This window comes from Ictalurus furcatus, chromosome 9 (assembly GCF_023375685.1).
Source record: "Ictalurus furcatus strain D&B chromosome 9, Billie_1.0, whole genome shotgun sequence".
NCBI classification, from domain to species: domain Eukaryota; kingdom Metazoa; phylum Chordata; class Actinopteri; order Siluriformes; family Ictaluridae; genus Ictalurus; species Ictalurus furcatus.
In genome coordinates, this window is record NC_071263.1 from 5,999,826 (window position 1) to 6,026,482 (window position 26,657).

Consider the following 26,657-nt stretch of genomic DNA (forward strand, 5'->3'; position numbering starts at 1 on the left):
TCCTGAGATTGGGAGCAACTTGGGGTTCAATGTCTTGCCCAAGGACACTTCAGCATGTGGAGACCCGCTCTACCACCCGAGCCATAGCTGCCCAATGGATGGATGTTTTCTTGTTCTGTTTTCATTTTATTTCATTTTCATTTCTACCTTTTTTCCAAAGGAGATGGGAAACTCATATGCAGGGCAGCTGCGCACCACCCGTTTCGAAGAGGTTCTGCACTATTCCATCGAGGCATCTCTGCGTTCCAACACTGTAGTGCCCAGACCAGTGTTCTCTCAGCTGTATCTAGAACCAGAGCAGAGGTCCCTCTCTCGAGAAGGTAATGGTCTCTTCTTGTTTTCTGGGTCCTTTGCTGTGTCCAAAAAGAATATGTATCTGAATTACGATTTGTGTTTTTATTCATTGTCACGTGGTGATACTGTTCCAAAGGATTACTCCGGAAACCAAAAATGCTAACACTGCTAAAAATTGGAAGAAACTTAGGAGAACCCATTAACATTTACATTAACCATTCTCCGCAATGTTGTTCTTTTGAAAATTTTGGGAAACAGAACCAATTAAATTCCTTAAAAATATCCCAGCCAGCTACATACAGAAACAATACCTGCTTGAAGGAGATTAAAAAAAACTTGCCATCATCAGAGTGTGTGTGTGTGTGTGTGTGTGTGTGTGAGACGTTCTTAAAGGCTATCTGAAAAAACAATAATAATAATCTAAAATAAGTATGAAAAACTAAGAAGTGTTCATTTCCCCTATGTATGGAGACTTTTGGGATACCCTGTAGTTTGCTCGATTATTATTTGCAAATAGTTACCTGTAAATTGTACCCATAAGACACCAACTAACTATGTGATAACTTAAATATACTGAACAAGCAAAGTGGCCTCAATTATGAACTGGAATGATGTAGCTGAGGTTGAGGAACTGTCAGAGTCAGAATTTAAAGACCATGCTGACAGTGCTGGGGTTTTTCCATTGTTTTCCAGGTGTCAGAGTGGTAGGATTCTTTTTTTTTTTTTTTTTTTTTTAAATAAACTCTTCTGATATAGGCCAGGTCCATGTCTGGTTTAAATCTGAATACAGTCACTGATACACATTTTTGGAGCACTAAATATACACATATACAGATAGTGGGATTGTGTTACACCCTTAGTGTTCATAAGGTGTTTGAGTGTTAGTGTACATGTTCATGTGTTTCCTGACTTGTTTTGGATAAAGGTGTACGGTATAAGGAAGGCTATATGTATGCAACATACTTATAGAGGGGGGGGGCTCTGGGTTAAGGCTCTGGGTTACTGATCAGAAGGTCGGGGGTTCAAGCCCCAACACTGCCAAGCTGCGACTGTTGAGCCTTTGAGCAAGGCCCTTAACCCTCTCTGCTCCAGGGGCGCTGTATCGTGGCTGACCCTGCACTTTGACCCCAACTTCCTGACATGCTGGGGTATGCGAAGAAAAGAATTTCACTGTGCTGTAATGTATATGTGATAAATAAGGACTCATTATCATTATCATTATACCAATACTTATTTGTGTAATGTTTGCCAAATTATTTATGCAGTTATAAGTGCACATGTTTATTTATTCATCTTCAGTAACTGCGTTATTCTGGTCAGGGTCATGATGGATCCGGAGCCACCAGAGAACATTCCCCTGACGCAGGACTAAACCCTGAATGGGACGTTAGTCCATCACAGGGCACCATGCACACACATTCACACACTTATTCATACTTAGCATATCTGCAGTTTAATATAACTAATCTACCTACCGTCATGTTTTTGGGAGGTGGGAATAAACCAGAGAACCCATAGTAAACCCACACAGACACAAGGAGAACACGTGAGAGATTTGCATGGAGCATGGCATCCTGTTATGCACATGCGCATGAATAAATTGTGTGAATCTGTGAATTTAATTACAGTTTTTCAATATGTATATTATTAATGAATTTAACGCATTTTTTGTTTAAACGTTAATTTGATAAATTATTTAGAATTTAGTCAATTAATTATTTCTTAGTTTCTCTTAAAGCAAAATGTCCAAAATAAATGTTCTCTAAATTCTTTCAGTATTCCTTCACTGCAAGTTTGGCATAAAGGCATAATGATCGTAAGAACCAACACAGTCAGTACACAAGCTGTATTAGCTCATGCTAATACTCATGCTAATAGAGCATTAATAGCTCATGCTAATATAATGATTTCACAATATCTAGTTCATGCAGGACACTCTCAGCTTTGATATTTGTTATCATTTTGTGTTTATTATCAACCTCTAGCCAACCTTGTGTTCCCAGTGGATGTATGTGCCATGTTGAGATTGACTTTTGGGAATTGCCTCACCTTCTCATAAGCCATAATGAGATTAAAAAAAAAAAATTTGGAGACATGTGTAACAATAACTGTTAAATTTTGTAGAAGCAGGAATGCAGTAATGAGTTTAGAAACAAGATCGTAGTCCCTAAGTAAACCATAATACTGCAGGAGAAGTACTTTCAAACATGGAGAACAGCTGCTAAACTCCTGAGTGTGCAATATGCTTATTCACTCAAAGTAGATTCGAAAATTTTCAAAGCAAGTTGGAAATTGTAAATGCCGGCATTAGCATCACGCAAGTGATGTTATGTTTTATGGTGTGTAAATTTACAGATTCAAACTAAAAATATATGTTTATTCACCAGGCCAAATGGAAAATGAGGAAGACGATGATGATGAGAATGGCTCAGAGTCTAACAGTCCTCCCATTCCATATCAGATGAAGCCTGCTCCAGATGGCTCTTGCACCACTGACGGTAAGAGCACAAACATTTTAAAGCGGGGGATCAGAGTAGTAGCCCAATCATCATAGTATTGAACTCTGTCATATGAGATTGTAAAAGCAGCTGTGTATACGGTCCTTTGTCCTCAAAATTGTACAGCAGTGTTTTAAACCAAATAACAAACATATCCAGTGTACACTACGTTTTGACATAATTATTCACAGAACACAAAAACAGTGCAGTATCAGCTCAGTACGTCTTTGAATGTTACAATTTACCAGTATATTAATTCAATAAAACACTACTACTCATTATGCCTTGGTATCCACTGTTCCACAAGATCCACTGTTCTGTTATTGGGTGCTTCTCAGGATTCTGTCAGGCGGGTAAAGACCTACGACTGACCTCGATGTCCACTGAAAATCTGGACGTGCCACCGGGATTTCTGCTGGTCGGGGCCAAATCTCCCAGTATACCTGGCCACATACTGGTGTGTGCAGTGGATCGACGATTTCTCCCAGATGAACGTGGACGTAATGCACTTTTAGGTAGGAATTGCAGTAGTTAAAATTTCACCATTAGTTTCCTTATTTTGGGGGTGCACTTGTTGATAACATTACTGGAAATGTGTTAATGATGTGAAAATCTACCATCTTGCATAGAGATCCAGTCCAAAAGCATTTTACCTATGGAAAATGTAATGAGGTAACCTCAATACATTTGTTGAATAGAGTCATGATCACGCAAGCTGATTTTCCACTGATTTCTATTGACTCACTGCTCACAATCAATTAGATGTCTAATATATTTTGTCGTGTAATTTGTCACTGGATTTCTCAATATTAGAAAGCAAGGGCCTGCAATATAAATGTGGAGAAACTGAATGATAGAGACATAGAGAGAGAACAGTTTAGACACAGGACAGGCAGCTGGGTCAGGGCACCTTAGCCAAGTGCATCCAGACCTGTGCTTATCACAAATACATTTTTAGCCATTCAATTATGATTCATGTCATCTCTATATTGGCTCAGTTTGTTGATCACTGTGGAAACTGAGGCGTCATACACAGCAATGGCCAGAAACACATCTAAAATTCCTCTTTTGTCACTGAAACAGCTAAAGAGACAGTGACAGGGGAACTCAGATGAGAAAATTTATTTGCAATAAACTCACAGTTGTATTTGGCTTTCAGGCTTCTCTGGGAACTGTATGGGCTGTGGTGAGAAAGGATTCCGCTACTTCACTGAATTCTCCAACCACATCAACCTGAAGCTCACCACGCAGCCCAAAAAGCAGAAGCACTTAAAATACTATCTGCTCCGCAATGCACAGGGTGCGCTGGTCAAGGGCCCATCCATCTCCTGGAAGGGAATAGGTAAGCCATAGTAAGCATATAGAGTAGGATTATTGTCAGGTGATAGCAGGCTGAATAAGAACATGTTTACATTCAAGATGAAACAACGCCTGGTTCTACCTTCCAGTAGTCCTACTGCTATTTTGTAAATATAGGACCTGGCTTTTGGAATAGCACGACTGACATAACTTGAGAAAAGACTAAATGAAATGTAATTTTGTAATGAAATGTAATGAAATGACTATAATATTTAGTGACAAACCCTAAGGTTAACCCCAGGGCTAAGCTTTTCTCACTAGTCCAAGAGTGCTTTTCCACCTGCTGGTTCATGGTTTTCCATGGCAAATTACCCATAATCTTCCACATTGTTGCCAAAAACCAAGTGAGCAGTTCCATACCCAAGTACTGTACTGAATTTAGTTACCCTACTTAGCCAGGTATCATGCTTACTGATCTGCAGTTCAGGCCACTGATTAGTCAGATGCAGTCACACAGGTGTCCTGATTAATGTCTCTGGCTTTCTACCAACACAAAAAATTTTCAGTAGTAGCAACTGTTTATTTATCTGTTTATTTATTTGACCTTATGTTTGTTCTGCCTTCTTCAAGAGCAAATACCAGCTGGTTTCCTATTTACTTTGCTTGAGCCTTATATACAAAATAAAATAATGCCGCTAAACACACTACCTATTGAATAGTGTAGAAATACGTTAGAGATTAATTGTGGTGCTGTTTGGTGGATATATTTACATGCTTATGGAATGTAATGATAAATTGTGATCAGCTGAAATAACTGCAAATAAAGGATTATGTAATAATTGTGATAGACCAAAGTAGGTGAAGTTCGTGTTTGTAGTAACAGGTTTGATATCTGTGTGTAGACAGTCGTGTAAGACAGACCTCCTCAAATGTGTCTGGTGGTCCAGAGGAGCAGCCATCTGGTCCTGTAGCGAGCAACCCACTGCCTAATTCAGGACATGTGGGTGTAAGCACAGCCAACTACACAGGTACAGTGATGTATTTAGCCAGTAAGGTAATGACAATGCATCGATAGATATGTTGGGTTTATTTTTTTGGTCAATATGGACTGTTCCACAGATCTGAACACACATCTCCATGCACCTGAAACGTCCCCAGCAATGACCAATGGCAGCCACATTCCAGCATCCCAGCAGTCTGTGTCCCAGCCAGCCCTGGTGGCCAATGGTCCAGGAAGATCCACAGGTACTGTTTAGCAGCTATTAAAAGTACTTTAGTACTTAGCTAAAAAGCCTACTTTGGTGTGCTCAAGAAAGTACAAACAACCAATACTATAGTGCCTGTCAGGAGGGACTGATGAAAGGGGGAGGGGGGTGTGAAGGGGGTTGTGGTGATTCACTTCCTATCACACCTCCATGAAAGAGATTCCCCTACCCTAAAATACTTTAGGAAGAACTTCAGCTGTATTGTCTATTCCTTTTGCTCCTGCTTTTGTATTGGCAACATTTGGGGTAATAAAATGTTTTCCCTCTCAGTGTAACACCTCTATAAATACTGTTGTTTGTTCTTTTTACTCTGTATTTTGAGCTCAATGCTGCTATAAAATGCAAGGATTCTTTTGTGACGTGGTTTTAAGTGTAGTTTAACACATATTATCTTCACTTTTGTGACATCGAGACATAAGAAGAGCCCACACACACACACATGCTTCCAGCCTAATTAACATACAATTAAACAACTGCTTCCTGTCAGACCCAAGACTCCCTTTACATTTATTCATTGCTAGACTCCATCATTTTGTAATGGGAATGTCACTGTTGATCTCATGATAAATAAAGCCATCTAAAAATTATAAAAGGGTTTATTTAAGGCATTTTGTTCACTAGGTGTGATAATTTTCTCTCTCCACTTTAAGGATCTATGGCAAACACAGGACCACCCAAAAAGAGACACAAGGGCTGGTCCCCAGAATCTACAGGACACACTGAATCAAGCAGTAGACCTGTGGCCTCCAACACAGTCAGTGGCACAAAATCAGGTACAAATAAAATTAAATTATAATTCCATAGACCTGAAAGTCACAAACCTCTTGAGTTCTTCTGTAATAATTGCTGATTCTGGGTGCACTCAGAGTAGCTTCTGTTGAGGACAGATATATTTTTAGAGATGTTTGTGTCTCATTAGCCATAGAATAAAGTGTTCCCAAGCAACTTGTCATGGGGCAGCTGGAAAGGAAAGCACAGCAATCAAAAAATTTAAATGTTGAGCAGAGTAACTCATGGGGATTGGAACTTGAGTTGAGCGTTTAATTAAAACAGTGCACTTTTGCACTTTTAGGAGTTTCTAGCATTCTTATCATTGCTATTAAACTGTTTATATTTGTGTTTTCACAAATCCATTTTTGTCAATATTATTCTATTAAACCTGATGACCTTGTGTGTGTGGCAAACATTGGGACTTCAGTGTCTCAAGGGTCTTCACCCTCCATGCCTCCAGAGGAGTCTGTTGCAGTGCCTAATAATCTGTTCCAAACATGTGGTTTGCAGCCAGTTATCTTCAAAGGTGAGATTTTCTCCCCAGCCTGTACAAATACATATAGAGAATATATTTAATGTTCCATGAATGCGAATATGTGGTTTAAGGTAGATTTACACAGTTGAAGACACCATTCAGTGAAGTTGTTCATTTATGATGGTAGCATCCAAACTCATATTGCATTACATTAAAATTTGCCTGTCCTATGTGTTTACATATAATAGCTATAAAAATGGTGTGTGCATGTGTATGTAGGGCATGGGGATCTGCCACATCTATGTGGGAACACAACTGAGGTGTTGGTCAACGGGTGGTTGCAGGCATGCTACCGAAGCTCTCAGAACCTCCCACGTGTTTATGAGCAGTATGGAGCCTCCTCCATCCAGCCGCTCTCCACTGAGATGCAGGTCCTGTTGACTGTCTACTATCTGGTACAGCTGGGTGAGAGAGGCACTGAAAAGTGCACAGCATATACACTTTAAATCTGTAATCTATAAATATGTATTGCATGTACAGTGGAGATATAGACAGGTGACAAATTAAAGTAAAAACTTGAATAAATGAGTGGAGAAACATAACAAGTGTAGATGCTGTAGATGGCATTTTGCTGCCGTGATTGGGTCCACTTGTTTTAGACCACCATTCTCCACCAGCATTATCAAAACAAAAGCTAAGAATGACGTTCACCCATCCACTACAGTTACAGAGACTTGTAGAGTCTATGCCAAGGTGCATTGGTGTCTTGTAGTGTTCAGTTTAATAATACACTTTATGTTGGTTCTTGCTTTAATTTCTCATATATTTATTAAGAATTTCCTCCGAGTTCATTTAGCAGCACTACTATGTTGCTTAGGCAGCAGATTGAAAAGATGGGGTGGCTGAGCTGCAAGTCTCTGAGGAAGTCCTCATTCCACACTGAGCACCACACTGAGTGGTAGATATTGTGCAGTAGAGGAGAACTAGTTATTGATTGGGAATTGGACAAATTGGATCGGGAGAAATGAAAAAAAAAAATCAGTACATACATATTTTACAGTGTAATTGCTATATAGATTTTCCCCTTACCGATGGGATTAAAACCCATACCACCCTGATTTTCCCATAGAAAGTAACATACACAGTGACAGACATTTTGGCATGTTTGTATTGTACAGCAGTGTTTCTATTTCTGATCTTAGGCCCAGACCAGATACCCCTGATGGAAGACCTGGAGCAAATCCTCATGCGCTCTTGGCGTGAGTCACACCTGACGGAAATCCGTCAGTACCAGCAAAGTCATTCCCAGTTTCCTGCTCCACTGCCTGGCCTGGCACAGCCCCTAACCCCCTCTCAGCTCCCTTGGCTGGCCAAGCTGGCCACCAGCTCCTGTGGTGACACCGTTCTAGTGTTGGACACTTCACCCTCATTGTCCGAGGCACTGGTAGACACCTTCCGGAGGCTTATGGAGGGCAAGCTTAGTCACACACATTTTTTGGTGATCATTTGCATGGGCAGGAGCCAAGGGACTGAGTCCTGCGTAGTGGTTACAGGTAAAGGGCTTACCTGCATTCCTCATATTATTCAAAAGGGAAATTAATTAATGAAATTAATGAAAAGTCAATTAATGTATTTTTGTTGTGTCCTCCCAATCAAGTCCCATGTGTAATGGTGTGTGTTTTTATAAGTCATATAAATCCTCTTGTTTTGGAGTGTAGGCTAGCAGACATCTCCTACATTGAAAGCATGGCCTAACATTGCATAATGCTTTATGCCTGAATAACTGCCATGGACAACCTAATTCTGTCCTCTTATACATGGATCCCTCAACATAATCGGAAGATAAAACAACCAAGACTTATACACTAAGAACCACTGTATTGCAACGCAGTGTTTATATACAGCTGACTGCATCCCCTTGGTGTCTGTGTACCTTAAAGAATGTACTTCTAATTTGTACTTTATGTAGAAAATGGCATATAGTGTTCAGTTAATTGTTTCCTGTTTAAAACATGTTACAACACAGCCTCAATACTATAGCAACAGAGCCCCATTTATCATTCAGAAATGAAACAAAATACAGTTTGGCAATCAGATTTGGAAAAAAAACCCAAAACAAATAGCTGAAGACCTGAAAAGGCCCTTAGAGAAAAGTGGAATAAATGTCCGCAGTTATCAAGGGGATGCAGTCACCTGTACATAAACACTGCTTTGCAATAGAGTGTTTCCTAGTGTATAAGTCTTGGTTGTTTTATCTACTAATTATGGTGAGGGATCCATGTATAAGAGGACAGAATTAGGTTGTCCATGGCAGTTAGACCGGCATCAAGAAATATCATCGATCATTATTAATCTCACAACACACTTCTGTCTAAAGTGGGTAAGCAAACATTTTACTCAACTGTATAATCAAAATGAAGAAAGGATTATTAAGACAATAATTTAAATATTAGTTTTTTGTTGTTCCTTTATGTTTGTCTGGTTAACCAGTTAAAGCAAAAACAAATGTAAACTGTGTTAGAGATGGGTCGCCACAAGCTTCCAGAGCAGCTTTAATCATTGATAAAGATTGTACAGATCCCTAGAACTGTACTGCAGGGATGAACACCATTCTTTGGAAAAAAGATATTTCCCCCAATTGCTTTTGATGGTGGAGAACACAGTTGACCTAAAATCTCCCATAGGTGATCAATTGGGTGCTGACTGTGAAGGCCATAGCATATGATTTACATTTTAATCCTAATCAAAGCATTCAGCACGCCCTCATGTCCTGTGGATGTGGGCATTGTTTTCCTAGAAGAGAACTTCTAAGGTGACAATTGGCCCCAAAGCAACCGTCTTTTTGAGCTATACATCAATGTTTCCCAACAGGGAAGCACCAGGCACGAGCACTTGCAGAGAGTATGCTCTCCTCAAGTGAATGTGGGAGAGAAATCAGTCAGGAGCTTTCCTCCGGGATCACTGCTGAATTAGATGCCTACGTTAGCTCCCTAGGTCCAGGTAAGGCCACTTTGATCATTTACTGCAGATTAGGGGTCAGTTTCCTGCGCTCTCATCTTAACCTAAATCAAGGTAAATGAGCCTAGAAAATGTGCAGAAAATGTGTCTATAGCTGTGCATTAAATTTCAGTTCAGTTTTGATCTTTTCCTTTTGTAAAAATGGCCTCATTCAGATGGAAATGTGGAGAGTTTCCTGGAGAAAGTCAATACAGAGACCTATAGCGTTTCAGCTCAGGCACATGGAAAGGAAAGCTCTGCAGAAGCCATATGTACAGGTGAATATCATGTGATCAGGTTGCCTTTTATTATACTGTACCTTAGTTGGAACAAATTTATCGTCCAATCTCCTTTCACAGAATATCGGGTAGAGTGGCATGAGATTCGGCCCATTCAGCTCGCAGTGGCACGGAAGCTGTTGTCCCACGTGTGTGCAATTGCTGACTCCAGCACACACAACCTGGACCTTGGCTCTTTTGACAAGGTGGAGTTCTTAATCTGTGTGCCTCCTTCTGAGGTGACCTTCCAGCAAGTGGTCCTGCACTTGTGGAACTCAGGTAGATGATTAAGCTTACTTATTATTCTTACTTACATATACAGTTTAAAATCTGATTTGTTTAGCTGTAAAATCACCAAGAGTGTAAAAGATCTTGAGTGGTACTAAATGTTCTCTGTTTTTATTTAATGCAAGGGGTCCTTCAAGAATTAGGCATGGACCAGAACTGTTTGTCCCCAAAGGATGCTGAGCAGTATGTGGTAAAATTAGATCAGACTGCTGCAGCTAAGATCAGCGGTCTCATTCAGAAATCAAAGTTGAACCCATATACCCTCTTCATACTGGTGCATGACCATGCACACTGGGATGTTAGTAGGTAATGATGCTGTGCTATCTGCTGTTTGGCCAAATCTACTTGCTTGGGTGTCATTAAAACTATTTCTTTCTGTCCCTTGCAGTGAACAGTGTGGGAGGGTGGGTGGCTTGTCCAGCTCAGGACTGGTGGACAGTCTGCTGAACTGCAAGCAAATTCAAGAGGCACCCAATGTCCTGATTCTCCATGTGACCTCATTCCCCTTTGCCCTGCAGACTCAATACACACGCATCAGCCCCTACAATGAAATCCACTGGCCATCAACATTCAGCAGTGTAAGTATAAATACACGATATGGCCAAAAGTTTGACCTGGCTATTACACCCATGTGTGGGCCTTGCCCAAACTGTTGCCACAAAGTTGAAAGCAAGCAGTTGTCTAGAATGTCTTTGTATGCTGTAGCTTTAAGATTTCCCTTCACTGGAACTAAAATACCCAAACCTGTTCCAGCATGACAGTAGCTGGAACATAAACATATGAATGTTTGAATGTGAACATTCAACAGTGTGAACATTGAATATGAACATATGAATGTGAACATAAACATATGAATATAAACATGTGAATGAACTCGAGTGGCCTGCACAGAGCCCTGACCTCAACCCCACTGAACACCTTTGGGATGCACTGGAACAACAGGTCTTCTTAGGTGACATCAGTGCCTGACCTCACCAATGCTCTTGTGGCTGAATGAGGAGAAATTCCCAAAAGCAACATTTCAAAATCTAGTGGAAAGCCTTCCCAGGAGAGTGGAGGCTGTTAAAGGAGAACCAACTGTGGAATGGGATGTTCAGCAAGCACATATGGGTGTAATGGGCAGGTGTCCAGATACTTTTGGCCATGTAGTGTATAAGGAACATCTTAAAGACAAGAAAATTACTTTGTATTACAGATGCTCTAGTCCCTTTAAAGTTTTGCTAAGTATATGCTATATGTTTTTACATAGGATGTGGATCTGTATCATGAGAAAACAAAATACTTTGGTGTGTCTGAGCTGCTGGAATCCACGCGATCAGGGAGCGGCCTTCCTTTGCTGCGCTTTGACAGTTCATTTGAGAGCATGGTCACTGCCCTGGAAGAGAGGTAACAAGAATCAGTGCCTTTAGTCCCCAACAATGTCAAATTGACGCATAATCCCTATAGAATATGCACCTCTAACTATGTTCTGTGTAAATTTGCTGTGCTGTGAATTAGTTGACCCAAACCACTTGGCAAAAGTAAAATGTAGCAGTTTGTGAATCTTTTGGCAGAATATGTGCAACCCAACTTCAAAATAGTGATTTCAAATACATTAAAGTAACAATGAATTTATGGAGGGAGATTAGAAAAACATTATGTAAGGACTACTTAATCCACCAGCCCCTGCACCTCAGGACATCATGCGCACCTGAGTCACGCTTATGTCTAATGCGCACAGGTATTTAAGTTCTGTCTCTGGTAACTCTGGTGTCTGTTTGTCTTGTGTTTGTCGAGCCCACATGTTCTTGGGTCCCTGTGTTTACCAAGGTCTTTTTTTTTTACCCTGTGTCTACCAAGGTGTGTTTTGGATCGCCCCGATTAAACTGCATCTGCACTTGCATCCACCTCTGACTCCATTCTATGACACATTAATGAAAGCAATGTGAGACAAGTTTCCTCTTTCACACTTGGAAAGAGTGTGGAATTGTTTAATGTGTTCTCACACATTCACATAAAATTATATGAACAGACATAAAAAATTAAATAAAAGGGTTTTAACCAGATATTTCCCTTTTATCAAGCGCCAACTCTTTCCAAGTGTGAAAGAGGAAATTTGTCTCACATTGCTTTCATTAATGTTCTTATTTTTTGGATGTTCCCACCCTGGAACGGGCTACATCCAGGTTTCACAAGGCCAAACCATGTACAATTCAGAAATGGACAGTTGCTGTTAGCATTGTCAGAAATCTTGTACATTAATGAATGTTGTGTCGGTGTGTCGTTGTCTTGCTTTGTTTTGTATCTGAAACTTAATTATGTGTTTTGTGTGTGTTACAGTATGTGGAGTATGCCTCCACCTCATTTTTTTGCTTGTGTTTTTATGTTGCTATTGGATGATATTGTTTATTGGAAATCAATAAAAAATGGTATTCACACAAAAATTAGATAAAATGTTAAAAAAAAAAAAAATTAAATATGTTTCACATGATAATCTGCAAACAGTGTTGTTTTTAGTCAGTGTATTGTTGCCATAAAATGCCTCAGCAACAGCATACACAGCTTCTTTATCATATCCTGTACTTTGCTTCCTATCCATTCTCTCTACTATAGTCAAATGTTTTGCATTTTTTTGTGTATTATTGTTTGATGCATGTGACACTGCCCCATGCATACATTCATATTACCTGCACAGGACAATAACATGTTCAGAGATTGTGAAATGTATAAATCTAAAGTAGGCTGTTATAATTTTTTAACTCACACTGAGAACTTTTTTTTTTTCAGGTTTCCAAAATTGCACAGCTCCGTCATCCGCACCCAGGTGCTTCTCCAGCACTATTCCGTGGCTCTATTAGCTGCAGCCAGAGGTCAGGTCCAGCTACAGAAACACACCTCTGTAGAAACCCTGGAGATAGTGCAGTGTCTGCTGGGCTCGACGCGATGCTGCCCCAGCCACCATGGGTACATGCTCCTGCTGCGTATACCTTTCCCATGTCTGGCAGCACTGGCACATCAGCGTCTCTGTCACATACGTGACCGCCTGGGCCTCCACAAACACTTTGAAATTGTGTTGGGAGACCCTAAATCTGGGATAATTGTGGGCAAGCACTTCCTGAGCCAGCTGAGGGTATAAATTCACTACATGTGTTTTTTAATTAGCTAAAGAGTTTCCTGTGTTTGGTGGGTACTCACCTTGGCTGATGCTGATCGTGCATGGGTTGCATGTGTGTAGGTATGGCTGAAAATCCAGGACCCAGACTGGACGCCTCGCACATACCTAGATTTAGAGGCTTTGCCCTGCATCCTCATCTTTACTGGTATGGATCCAATGGGGGAGTCATTGCCAAGGTAAATAACCTATAACCTTAAACTAATGTAAGGTCTGCTTTAGGGAAAGACTTATTGAAAGAACAATATTAGCACTATTGTGGCATGTTTGAACATCAAAACAGAATGATGAAAAGAAATTCTCTTGCATTTTATATCTGTCATGAGACTGACTTGAAGGACTGAAAACATTTTTATAAAGTACACACATTAGAGTACAAACTTTGGCATACTCTACAATTAAAGGAGACAAATATAATTCATACAAAACATTTTGTGTGTTAGGTTTAACAGATGTTGCCTCATTACCACAGATAGCCTTCTCAGCAGCTATCGGTGTCTCTTGGTTGTAATACATGGTAGCCATGTAGACCATCTTCCTCTTAAGCCACGTTGTTCCTGACATATCTGTTGTTTTTTGGCCAATATTTGTCCATTCCTCTAGACATAACTGTGTATGTAAGGCTGCTTTCATTCTAATGAGATTTTTTGTTGATAGATTGTAAATCAGTTATTTTTCTTTCTTTTTACCCAGAAACCTGATTTTATGCCTGATTTTATAGATTTAGATTTTGGGCTCAAAAGCTCAAGAGCTTACCTGTGAAATTCGACACACTTTACACAATTTGCCTACAAATACCATCCAGTCTTACTGTGCCTCGTTGATCCTGTGCTGCTCAGGTCTCTGAAGTACTGTGATGAGCGTGTCGTAAGCTGCTGCGCTCTGCAACGCACAGCTCTGGAGCAGGAACTTGGTCTGGCTGCGTACTTGGTGCATGTGGAGGAGCAGAGGCAGCATGTGCCGCGTGTTTCCAGTGACCTATCTGAGAGCGATCCTGATAAACTCAGTAGCACTGACAATGAGGAAGAAGAGTCTGTAGTGGATGGTCAGTTGAGTGGCCCACCTCAGTAGCACTCAGAACAAATGAAAAAATATTGTCACTGTGAATGAACTGTCTTTCTAAACATTCTTATTGTTGGTCTGGGATTCACATACAAAGAGCTGTAATGTACTTGAATGTACTGATTTGTTTGAAGTAACTTGAATAGAACTGTAAGCTGAGTGAAATCTCTGTCCCAGAACCTTATTTTTTTCCCAGAACTCATGTAAGGGGACGTCATGTAAGGTGTGATTTGCAGTTCTCGATCTGCAAATCTGTGAACGAGTCATGCTCAGATGTGTACATAGGTGTCTGGCAACATACTTACACACATTATGTCCATTACAGAGCCATTCTGGATGTATCAAATGCATCTCAGTATTTAAAGCTCTTTCCCACAGTAGTAGGATTACAACTTTCCACAAAACTCTGGGTCTTAAAAAAATCTATAGATTTTATAAAATGGCATTAGTTACATGACACATTCTATCATGTGATGAGAAAAACTGTAGTTATTTTAGTGTCAATATTAAGCTTTGTGACATGGACAGAGATTATTAATAGAAGATGGCAGGCCCCCTCAAATTTATTTCTTCTGTTGGGGGTCATCACATCCCTCATCAAATCCAGTTATAGTATTTAATACCACCATAAATGAGGGAATTTCTACCTAGACCATTGTGCTTTTTGAAGAAGTGCCATTTTTCTAACTTGTATCTTCTGCCTCTCTCTGACAACCTGCAGTGAGTACTGCTCTCCCTGGCCAGGATCACTCCCAGCAAACCCAGGATGAATTTTCCCCTAACAAACCAAGCCGATCCTCAAAATCCACCTCCCCTGACTCCTTGTCATCTTCGCAGACCTCTCCACAGCGCTACTGCTGCTCCTGGGCACGTAACATAAACAGGCCGCCTGTGGTCCTCCTCCCCAAGGCTTTGTATGATCTGATCACCAGGGTGGATGCCAGTGGCTTGCCCAAGCCCATGTCCTTCCTCCCTCACCCATGTGTAGAGTGGGCCAGCTCTTTCAGGCCCCTCCTCAGCAAGATGATGACATGTACAGAGCAGTCTCTGTACTACAGGCAGTGGACTGTACCCAAACCTCAGCACATGGACAGCAGCAATTGGACCGAGGGACGCACTGACAACTTTCACCCTCGCAGGCTGCTCCTCAGTGGGCCACCTCAAGTAAGCAGCAGCGCTGTATGATTATGGATTGAATGGATTGATACTATATTGGCACACAGCAGCTAAAAGTTTACCTCGAATGCATGATATGGTACATGACAGATACAGTTCATACTTAAGTATGAAAAGGTTTATAGTTAAAATATGTATATTATATGGAAGAATTTCATAGGCATCTGCTTGCAAAAAATCATTTTAGTTTTGCTCACAAAAGAAATTATGCTCTTGCATTTTTATTTAATAATGAAGCAAAAATGAGATATCTCATTTGCACTCCAACCTGCCATGTTTGTGTGTGTGTGTGTCTATTTTCATGATTGTTATTCCTATTGCTAATGACTGGATAAGTCACAATGGGTGTTTTAAAGTAATTTTCACAGTTTTATTGCAATAAATTGCTAAGTAGTGACCAGAATAGAAAGAAGAACTTGTATTGTGTGTCTGCAGGTTGGAAAGACTGGTGCATATCTGCAGTTCCTGGGCATTCTCTCTCGAATGCTAATCAGGCTCATGGAGGTAGATGTCTTTGATGAAGAGGACATCAATTGCAGTGAGTATATAACCTCAGAAGATCAGTTGTAGATTCTGAAATTCAGATTATCATGAAAGCATATGTACACGTTCTGTGACTTTTCTCCAGATTGCCAGTGTGAGTTGCTGAAGTATCATCAGGCCATTGCATCATGGCCCAACGCTGACACTTTGAGAGGAATGCCTTTTGACTTTACCATCCATGACCCCAAATACGAGGACATCAGTATCATCTACTCCCCTGACTTTACTCCAAATGTGGAACGTAAGAATATCAAAAAAGGCTAAACGTAGTCTATATTTCCATTTTATTTTGTTGTCAAAAAGTCATATAGTAGTTGTCTGACATACAGTAAATTTAGGAATTACTTTTTTTTTTTAAAGGAAACCCCCGACGTCAGGAAGATGTGTACCTTCGTCGTCGTACAGCCCGGATAAAACTCTCCAAATATGCAGCATATAATACTTACCATCACTGCGAGCAGTGCCATCAGTACATGGGATTCAACCCTCGATACCAGGTGAGATCATATGTTTTATAATAATTGTAATTTCAACAAAATCATCATTATATTCCAGTGTTCTGCATTTTTATGTATCCCCGATAATTTTGTTTTATTTTGTGTGTGTGTATGTGTGTTCAGCTGTGTGAGTCTACCCTGCATGCCTTCACCTTCTCTCATCTGCTACTTGGGGAGGAGATACAGCTCTATTTTATTATCCCCAAATCCAAAGAGCATCACTTCTTCTTCAGCCAACCAGGAGGCCAGCTTGAGAGCATGAGACTGCCCCTTAGCTCTGATTGGGTATGGACTATTATAGTTATCAACTTGTAATATCCACCTACCATCAAAAAGCACATTTAAGTAGCGTTTAAATAATCACAAATATAATTTTTAAGATTGGTTAGATGATGATGATGATGGTGATGCTAAGAAATGTAATGGGAGTTGTATTTCCTGCTTGTAGAATCCTGATTGTATAAAGAGTCCAATATTTACACCCACAACGGGTCGCCATGAGCATGGCTTGTTTAATCTATATCATGCCATGGATGGAGCCTCCCACCTGCACATCTTGGTCATCAAAGAATATGAGATGGCTGTCTATAAGAAATACTGGCCCAATCACATCATGTTGGTCCTGCCCACCATCTTCAACGGAGCTGGAATAGGTAACTAAAATTTCTTGTATTCCCAAATTAAACGTTGCATCACAACACAAGCTCGTGTACTTTTTTTCATGATTTTAAGTCATAATTTGTGATGGGAATTTTCTCCATGCAATGTTTAATCTCTCACTGTCTTTTCTCTCTCACACATACACACAGGAGCGGCACATTTCCTAATTAAAGAGTTGTCCTTTCATAATCTGGAGCTGGAACGCAGTCGGAGAGTGGAGCATGGCAGTCGTCCTCAGGATGTCTGGCCCTTTATCATCCTGGCAGATGACTCCTGTGTCATGTGGAACAGTGTTGACATTGACTTCAAGAGGTGCTTCTAAGGGTTCCTCTAGTATCTAATAAAGAATAATAAAGACGTTTTACATACTTCTGTGGACTTTATTAATCGTGTGTCCAGATACATTTGCTTGCATGAAAGGGAACTAGTTAGGATAATTGCTGACCGGCCTTTTCTAGTCATTATTAGTAGTAGTAGCAGTAGTAGTATAGAATAGTTGTTCGGTATATTTCCCAAATCAGAGAGACACTTACACTTTATATGAATACACTTTATAACATCTTTGATCTGACTTATATATGTTTGCATGTGTGCATTGTATGTGTGTCTGCTGTAGTACTGCTGGACCAGAGAGGAATGTGTCACTGAAGCAGGTGCTGCAGCACATGGAATCATCCCCAGATATCACTCAGTACGGCCTGTGTGGTCTGAGGAAGTGGTCAAGCCGTGGAGCTGGCCCTGGACAAAGGAGAGAGCCCTTCTCACGAGGACACCTACATGATTTCCTGCTCCTCAACGTGGACCTCACTCAGGATGTGCAGTACAATCAAAACCGGTGAGCTCAAATAGCACTTCTTTTTTGTACTTGAGGGTAAAAATATTAAGACAGGATTCTTACAAGGTGCTTCAGATGCTTGAAGTACTTGAATTTGGCTTTTTAAAATTTAAGCACTGGAAAACCTTGAAAATAGCCATTTTTATCTGGTGGTGCTTAAAAAGTGTTTGAATTTTTAAAAAAAGTCACTTTAAAGGCTTTATTTTCTATAGAACTATGACTCCCCTCTGCAGCCCCTCCCTCTCCCTCCACCTCCTCCCACTATTCAGTTACTCATTGTGACAGACACAGCTCCCGTCCACTTTTCAGACCCCTTTACGACTTTTTTTCTCTCTCAAAAAAGCACCTAGCGTCAAATCTAGCAACTTTTTGGACAAACCTTCGCTACTTTCTGTAGAAGAGAGTCGCCAGTATTGCCCCGCGAGTGCAAGGTCTTGCTTCCCAACTGCAGTTACACCTCTGTACTCACTCACTGAGTGGCAGAGAGGAGCAGCACATTCACTGTGAGAGAAAAAAAAATATGAAAGACATTCTGTCACTTCTAACTTTTTCTCTAAGTGATCATTTTACATGTAAATATAGCTTGAATCACAGCACAGCCGTTGTCTTTAACTTGTGTGTATGGTGATTTTGTCAGAGGAGACGTCGTGGTTATAAATCAGGATTTAAGCAGTGCAGAGAAGCAGCTTGGAAATGGCTTGGAAGTGACTGCAGGTTAACATGTAGTCTTAATGGGCCGTGTTTCAGTCACTATTTCATACTTGTCCCATTGTCTGATGACAGAAACAGAAAAAATATGTAAATGAGAACAGCTTTATTGTGAATTCGGCTGTAGTAATATACAGTATGTGAGCACAGAGAGAAGAAACAAACCGATGTAAAGAGCTGACACTGGGCAGAATGCAAATGTGATGCGATGACGCAATTAATATGCTAATTAGCGCATGGCATCATCTAGTGACCGTGAGCTACTTTCCATTGAAAGTTGTTTGCAGTAGTGCTCACCTGGAGTATATTGATGTTGTGGTGAAGACGAAGCAATGCCTGGGACATGCAAATTCTAGCCAGGCTGGAAAAGGTGACATATAAAAATTGTTTGTGTTTAATTATTCTTTTTTATAATTTTTTTGGAATGTAAAAAGAAGAAATAAAGAATATATGTTTGACATCTCTTGTATAGTCCTTGAAAAAAAAGTTCTGGAATTTCATTATGAATCATCTGTACAAAACCTGTTAAGAGAAACAACAGGGAAGCCATTATAGATACTATTGACAGGAATTTTCTAAAAATAATTTTTTTTTAAAACCTAGCTATTGATGGATTGTCAGGATTTTAACTTGCAATTCTCCTATCTCTGTCTTCTCCAGATTTACGTGTGACGACGTAGACTTCAACCTTCGTGTTCACAGTGCTGGCCTTCTAATTTGCCGCTTTAACAACTTTAGTGTGATGAAGAAGCAGATTGCCATCGGGGGATATCGTACATTCATCATCAAGACCAAGGTTGACACCGCTGTTTTTGCTATTTTCAATTTTTGTTATTTAGAAAAACAGAAACAAATGCAGAACTTGGTTAAGGGCACTTAGCCCAATACATTTCATAGATTATAGCTTTATCATTTATAGCACTTTCATTTTCAATTCCTTTATATTTTTACTGGTTTAGGAACTAACTAAATAAACAAAAAATTTTACATAAAATCCTAAAGTTACACTCCAGCCTAAACATACTTTCATTGCAGATTATACAGACAGGGGTTTTGATAACATTACCCAAATCCAAACGACGTTATGCTACAACGTAACTACTCACCATTCGATTTTTTTAATTATCAGCAACGCTTTCATTCATTATGTTTTATGAGAAGAGTTTCTTTTAAAAAAACAACTGAAACAGAACTGGAAACAAATTATATATGTTATATAAATTTTCTCACAGATGACTGATGTACCAACCACAGCTCAGCCTTCTCAGTATATCTGTGCCCCAGATAGCAAGCACCTGTTCCTGGCTACTCCAGGTCAGCTTCTGCTGGAGAAATACCTCCAACACACAAGTCAGCGGCTTTTCCCCCTGAGCACTGGCAATTATAGCCATCCGGTTCTTTCTGTCGACTGCTACCTCAACCTGGGCCCTGAGGTAGGCCAATGTCCCTACTGATTTCTGAATAGCAATATATATTTTCACATATATTTGTAACATATTGACCAGAGGTAGGCAGATGAAATCATACTCTGCTTATTAGGATTTATTCAATCATGTTCATAATCGACGTCGAGGGTCTAAACACTGCCATACACTATAAACCAAGGGATTCAATAAAAAAAAAATTGTATAGCATTTTTAACAATGGACATTTTCACAAAGCAGATTTATAGAAATAAATAAATTCAGGATATACATTTTAAATTTATAAATTTAAATGGATCTCCAACCATTGATGGATTGTCAGGATTTGAAGTTGCAATGTCCCAATAATATGACTAAAACTTTGCTGTTATGCCACTAATTTTTATTTTGGTTTAATACAACCTTTGAAATATACACTGATCAGCCATAACATTAAAACTACTGACAGGTGAAGTGAATAACATTGATTATCTCGTTACAATGGCAGCTGTCAAGGGGTTGGATATGTTAGGCAGCAAGTGAACAGTCAGTTCTCGAAGTTGATGTTTTGGAGGCAAGAAAAATGGGCAAGCGTAAGGATCTGAGCGACTTTGACAAGGGCCTAATTGCGATGGCTAGACGACTGGGTCCGAACATCTCCAAAATGTGTCTTGTGGGGTGTTCCTGGTATGCAGTGGTTAGTACCTACCAAAAGTGGTCCAAGGAAGGACAACTGGTGAACTGCGGACAGGGTCATGAGCAGCCAAGGCTCATTGGTGCATGTGGGGAGCAAAGGTTATCCCATCTGGTCCAATCCCACAGAAGAGCTACTGTACAGTAGAACAAATTGTTGAAAAAGTTATTGATGGCTATGATGGAAAGGTGTCAGAACACAGTGCATCCCAGCTTGCTGTGTATGGGGCTGCGTAGCCGCAGACCAGTCAGAGTGCCAATGCTGGCCCTGTTCACCACCGTATGCACTTCATGTGAACATCAGAACTGGACCATGGAGCAATGGAAGAAGGTGGCCTGGTCTGCTGAATCACGTTTTCTTTTACATCATGTGGATGGAAAAGATGGCACCAGGATGCACTATGGGGAAAAACAAGCCAGCAGAGCCAGTGTGATGTTCTGGGCAATGGGAAACCTTGGGTCCTGGCATTCATGTGGATGTTACAGTGCTGTGAAAAATTACTTGCCCCATTCTGATTTCTTCTGCATTTGTGTATATCTCATACTAAATTGTTTCAGAAATGAAAACAAAATCTAAGATAGAACAAAGGCAACCTGAGTAAACACAAAATATCGTTTTTAAATGATAATGTTACGTAATGGAATACCAACTGGGCCTGTGTGAAAATGAATTTCCCCCATAGTTACTAATTCCCCAAATCTATGAAACTGCATTCATAATGGGGTTCAGCTGGACTAGACACAACAAGACGTGATTACTGCAAACCCTGTTCAATCAAATCATCACTTAAATAGAACTTTATCAACAGAATGAAATTGGTTAAAAGGTCTTACCCAATAACACACAAAGTTGAAAGAAATTCCAGAAATGATGACGAAGAAGGTGATTGAAATACATCAGTCTGGGAAGGGTTACAAAGCTATTTCAAAGGCTCTGGGACTCCAAAGGACCAGTGAGAGCCATTATCTCCAAATGGAAAAACTCGGCACAGTAGTAAACCTTCCCAGAAGTGGCTGACCTTCCAAAATTCCTAAAAAAGAGCCAAGGACCTTCAAAGGACCTACAGGCTTCTCTTGCATCAATAAAGGTTACTGTTCATGACTCCACTATCAAAAAAATACTGGATTGATGAGTCAAAAGTGGAACTGTTTGGGTCCCGTTACATCTGGCTTAAAACAAACACAGAATTCCACAAAAAGAAGATCATACCTACGGTCAAGCATGGTGGTGGGGGTGTGATTGTGTGGGGATGCTTTGCTACTTCAGGGCCTGGGCAACTTGTAATAATTGAAGGAAACATGAATTTTACTCTTCAGTTTGTAAGTTGAAACTCAAGCACAACTGGATTATGCACCAAGACAATGATCCAAAGCATAGAAGTAAGTCCACCTCTGAATGGGTCAAAAAAGCAAAATTAAAGTTTTGGAGTAGCCTAGTCAAAGTCCTGACTTGAACCAGTTGAGATGCTGTGGCAGGACCAGTTCATGCTCGAAAACCCTCCAGTGTGGCTGAACTAAAGCAGTTCTGCAAAGAAGATTGGGACAAAATTCCACCACAGTACTGTGAAAGTCTGATCTAAAGTTATCGGAAACATTTGGTTGCAGTTATTGCTGCAGTGTTGTGTTTACTCTGATTGCTTTTGTTTTATGTTGTATTTCGTTTGAAGATCTAAAACTATTTTGTATGAGATATACACAAAAACAGAAGAAATCAAATACTTTTTCGCAGCACTGTACTGTGACACGTTTCACTTACCTAAACATTGTTGCAGACCAAGTACACCCCTTCATGGCAACAGTATTCCATAATGGCAGTGGCCTCTTTCAGCAGGATAATGCGAACTGCCACACTGCAAAAATTGTACAGGAATTGCTTGAGGAACATGACAAAAAGTGATTTGGCCTCCAAATTCTCCAGATCTCAATCTGATCGAGCATCGTTGAGATGTGTGAGCTTACAGAACTTAAAGGATCTGCTGCTAACATCTTGGTGCCAGATACCACAGCACACCTTCCACATGGAGTCCATGCCTCTATGGATCAGAGAAGTTTTGGCAGCACAAGGGGGACCAACACAATATTAAGTGGTTTTAATGTTATAGCTGATCTGTCTCTATTTGTTTATCCAGTACAATTTGTGCTGGTAGCTTCATCATGTGTAAGTCCTGAATCATTGTAGTGATGCAGATGGAGCTATGTTCTGATCCCTTCTGTGTGTGTGCGTGTGTGTGCGTGTGTGTGTGTGTGTGTGTTCCTCAGGTAACAGTGTGTTTTGTCAGCTCAAGACCACACTCCGTCAACATCAGCACAGCAGGTTTGCTCTTCAGTGGCCTCCTGCTCTACTTTTGTGACTCTTTCGTCACACCGGGCTTCCTCAAGAAGTTCCAGTTTCTGAAAGGTAAAAGATTGTATTTACACTTACATTCTCTTTTAATAATAGCCCTGTCATATCACAATAAATGGAATTGTATGAGGTTTGGCTGTTTGCATCAAGTGGACATATAAACTTACAGTATATTAATGCAAACCCGTCTATGTCCAAGTTCTTGGACTTTCATAATTCTCAAATATAAACAAATGCATTCTTACATTTTGTACAACAACATGTACAAATCTGTCCAGTGACTGAATGTGAATGTAAATATATTCATAAACAGTCACATTTGCAAATATTTATACAAGAGAATTATAACCCCTTCAACTTCTAAGACCCATTAGTGAGTCCAGATTTACATTCATCATTCTACCATGGATCTTTTGCTATTAGTGTCAGTGAACTGAAGGATTTATTTTGTTTATTGAATAATCTGCTTGGGTAGTATTGCTACCTCACATTCTTCTAGGCAGACTTTCCACTGGATTTTGGAGGGAATTTTGCTGTGGGAATTTGTGCTCATTCAGCCAGAAGGGCTTTAGGCCTGGGGTGCATTCGGAGGTCCAGTTCATCCCAAAAATGTTCATTGAGGTTGAGGTCAGGGCTGTTTGCAGGCCACTCGAGTTCTTCAACACCGACCTTGGCAAACCATGTTTTTATGGTGCTCATTTTGTTCCCGGGGGCATTGTCATGCCGGAACAAGTTTTGGGCCCCTTAGTTCCAGTGAAGGGAAAATCTTAATGCTAAAGCATACAAAGACATTCTTTATGCTTTTGTACTTCAAACCTTGTGCTAACAGTTTGGGGAAGATTCACATATGGTTGTGATAGTCAGCTGTCTACATACTTTTGGATATAGGCAAATAGGGAGTAATAGGGGGTAAATTGCCCCTAGGTGTGAATGACCATATGAATGTGTGTGTTTGCATGGTGCGCTGAGATGGACTGGTGTTCCATCCATGGTTCCCACAAGTGTACAAGCATATATATTCTCTCAACTATGTAGCAATATAAAATGTTAAGTTGCGGTGGGTGTAGTGTACATTTGGAGCAGTAGTGGAACACCAAACTCGAATTCACATTAGTGCAGATGTATGTTTTTAAGACTCTATGATATAAAGACTCTTCTGTGTGTGACTGGAAGCCCATTGAGAGATTAATTCGTTTATTAATGTTATTTGCTCGTTTCTCACTCACATAGGGGCGACTCTGTGCGTAATCTGCCCAAACCGCAGTGCTCTCCGTCAGACAGTGGTGCGGCTTGAGCTGGAGGACGAGTGGCGGTTCAGGCTGAGCGATGAGTTTCAAACGGCCAATGCCAAAGAGGATCAGCCACTCTTCTTTCTCACAGGGACACACATCTGACTCAGCAACTCTGGCCTCATGTTTATGTACATAGACGTGTGTATATAATGATTTAGATGTACTGTACTCTTGCACTGGTGTGATTGTTTTGTTTGTGTTGTTTTTCTCTTCTCTATGTTCTCTTGCATAAAAAAGCCCAACGAAGTGTGATTTTTAACAGTCTTCAGTTACATATGTATATGAAAAATTATATTTATTAACATAACTGTTATATGACCACAATATCTGCCTTAATTTTTATGATGCATTTTTTTTTTAATTCTCATAATTCATGCACGGACAATTGTACAACCCATTGAATGATTTTGCAAAGGATATTTAGTAGAGAAAGAATATTTTTGTATATATTTATTTAGTCTGTTCTCTGCTATTGTTTTTATTATTTGTTTGTTTCATTATTTGTGGGGCGATTGTGTCATTGTACAGGTTAGGTAAAGTTACATTGCTTTATCTTGGTTAATTTTGTGATATTTGTATAGTTCTGTGCTATTTGTTCAGTTGATGGACTTTTTTTTATTATTTGTTCAGTTCTGGCAAGTTAACAGTAGAGGGCACTATAATGGTATCAATTTCTAGCTTCTCAAAATATCATTTTGTATGAAGAAATGACAATTAAAAATGTCTGTAACAATAACAATGTCAAACCCATCCACAAAAGAACAGAAATTGTAGTTTCTCACTTTGTTCTTGATTAATATATTAATGACATCATAAATCACAGAGCACCTGCAAAATCTCTCAAATACTACATTTAGGAGCATTTGTTCTGCACATGTGCCTACTTACTCATAAAAGTGTAGTTTTACTCAGTGAAATGATATAGCACATTCAACAAGAAGTGAATGATCTCATAACTTCATTCGCTGACATGTTGTCTTAAGGGTCAAAAATGACCCGCCACTAAATTTAAAACTTGAAATTTATATTTCAACTTGAAATTTTCAACTTTTCCTAGAGTGACCCCAACATTAGAGAAAGTGAAACATTGCCTTTGTTCATATTTCCATGAACGCTGAACACCACCAGGGTACAAAGATTGTCTTAGGGTCATTTTTACCTGGCAGGTATAAACACACCACAAAAATCATGGTGCTGATCGAACTCAGGCAAAACTCTTGTGCATGTGCAGCATCTCCCCTCCACATGACTCAAGTTGACAGACAAAATAAAACCAATTTCAGACAAAATAAAATTTCTTGAAAGCATTGTTTACTAATGGGGAATGCAGTCAGAGGCTATAAAGGTGCTGCAGGTGGCAGTACCCCCAGTTCTCTCTTTGCTGAAGCCATGACTACACGTTTCAGCACCCAACAGGTTGTAGATCTGATTTTTTTTTTTCAGATGTTCATAAGGAACAATAGAACAGTGATTTAGAAGAGGAGGAGAGCATGATGCATCATCTTCAGATGAAGAAGAAATCCCCCAAGATGAAGGAGAGACATTTTTGCCAAAGAACAGGAAAATAACGTGATCCTTTTCACCATATGACAACCAGGGCAGGATGGCAGCACATGTCATAAGGATGACCCCAGGGGCCAAAAGACATGCAGGACATCTCAACATTCTACATGTTCATCACACCAGCCATCAAAAAAAATCATCCAGGAAATTACAAATTTGAAGGGTTTCTGTAAATGTGGAGACAACTGGAAAAGGATGGATGAGATCAACCTGCATGAATACATAGGGCTGCTAATCTTAGCGGGTGTGTATAGGTCCCAAGGTGAGGCTCCATCTAGTCTCTCTGATTCTGAGAGTGGAAGAGCAATTTTTTGTGCCACAATGCTACTGAAAGCCTTTCAAATTTTCATCAGAAATCTGTGATAACTGTGAGTCAAGACCTGTAACACGTGTGAGAGACAAACTGGCAGCCATAAGAGAAGTCTGTGAGAAGTGGGTGGAGAGTTTGCCATACCTCTATAACCCTGGGCCTGAAGTAACAGTGGATGAGCAACTGGTTCCATTCAGAGGTAAATTATTATTTTCATACCTGTAATGTAAGTGATTTTCACTAGTAATTATTATT

General features: G+C 40.0%; 1 protein-coding gene across 1 annotated transcript; it reads left to right on the top strand.

Annotated features, from left to right (window-relative positions):
- greb1 (growth regulating estrogen receptor binding 1) lies at positions 1–25,859 on the top strand. Its single transcript, XM_053632827.1, has 31 exons — positions 1–326; positions 2,298–2,302; positions 2,699–2,792; positions 3,131–3,307; positions 3,952–4,134; positions 4,994–5,119; positions 5,211–5,336; positions 6,007–6,140; positions 6,542–6,653; positions 6,882–7,067; positions 7,805–8,155; positions 9,474–9,674; positions 9,776–10,156; positions 10,291–10,471; positions 10,554–10,743; positions 11,415–11,551; positions 12,932–13,274; positions 13,380–13,495; positions 14,156–14,361; positions 15,100–15,542; positions 15,990–16,092; positions 16,183–16,338; positions 16,458–16,594; positions 16,718–16,879; positions 17,043–17,247; positions 17,404–17,566; positions 17,871–18,089; positions 19,458–19,593; positions 20,030–20,230; positions 23,153–23,291; positions 24,468–25,859. Exons 1-31 carry the CDS (start codon positions 95–97, stop codon positions 24,629–24,631), a joined length of 5,709 nt encoding a protein of 1,902 aa, XP_053488802.1. The 5' UTR covers positions 1–94; the 3' UTR covers positions 24,632–25,859.
- Positions 25,860–26,657: the final 798 nt, after the last annotated feature.

What these genes read in the sequence shown, in the direction of transcription:
- greb1 (XM_053632827.1), top strand. Translation starts at nt 95, where the DNA reads ATGGATGGATGTTTTCTTGTTCTGTTTTCATTTTATTTCATTTTCATT. An exon ending in TCATCTTAACCTAAATCAAG is followed by an intron (nt 9,675 to 9,775) that starts GTAAATGAGCCT and finishes GGCCTCATTCAG; the next exon opens with ATGGAAATGTGGAGAGTTTC. An exon ending in ACCTCAACCTGGGCCCTGAG is followed by an intron (nt 20,231 to 23,152) that starts GTAGGCCAATGT and finishes TGTGTTCCTCAG; the next exon opens with GTAACAGTGTGTTTTGTCAG.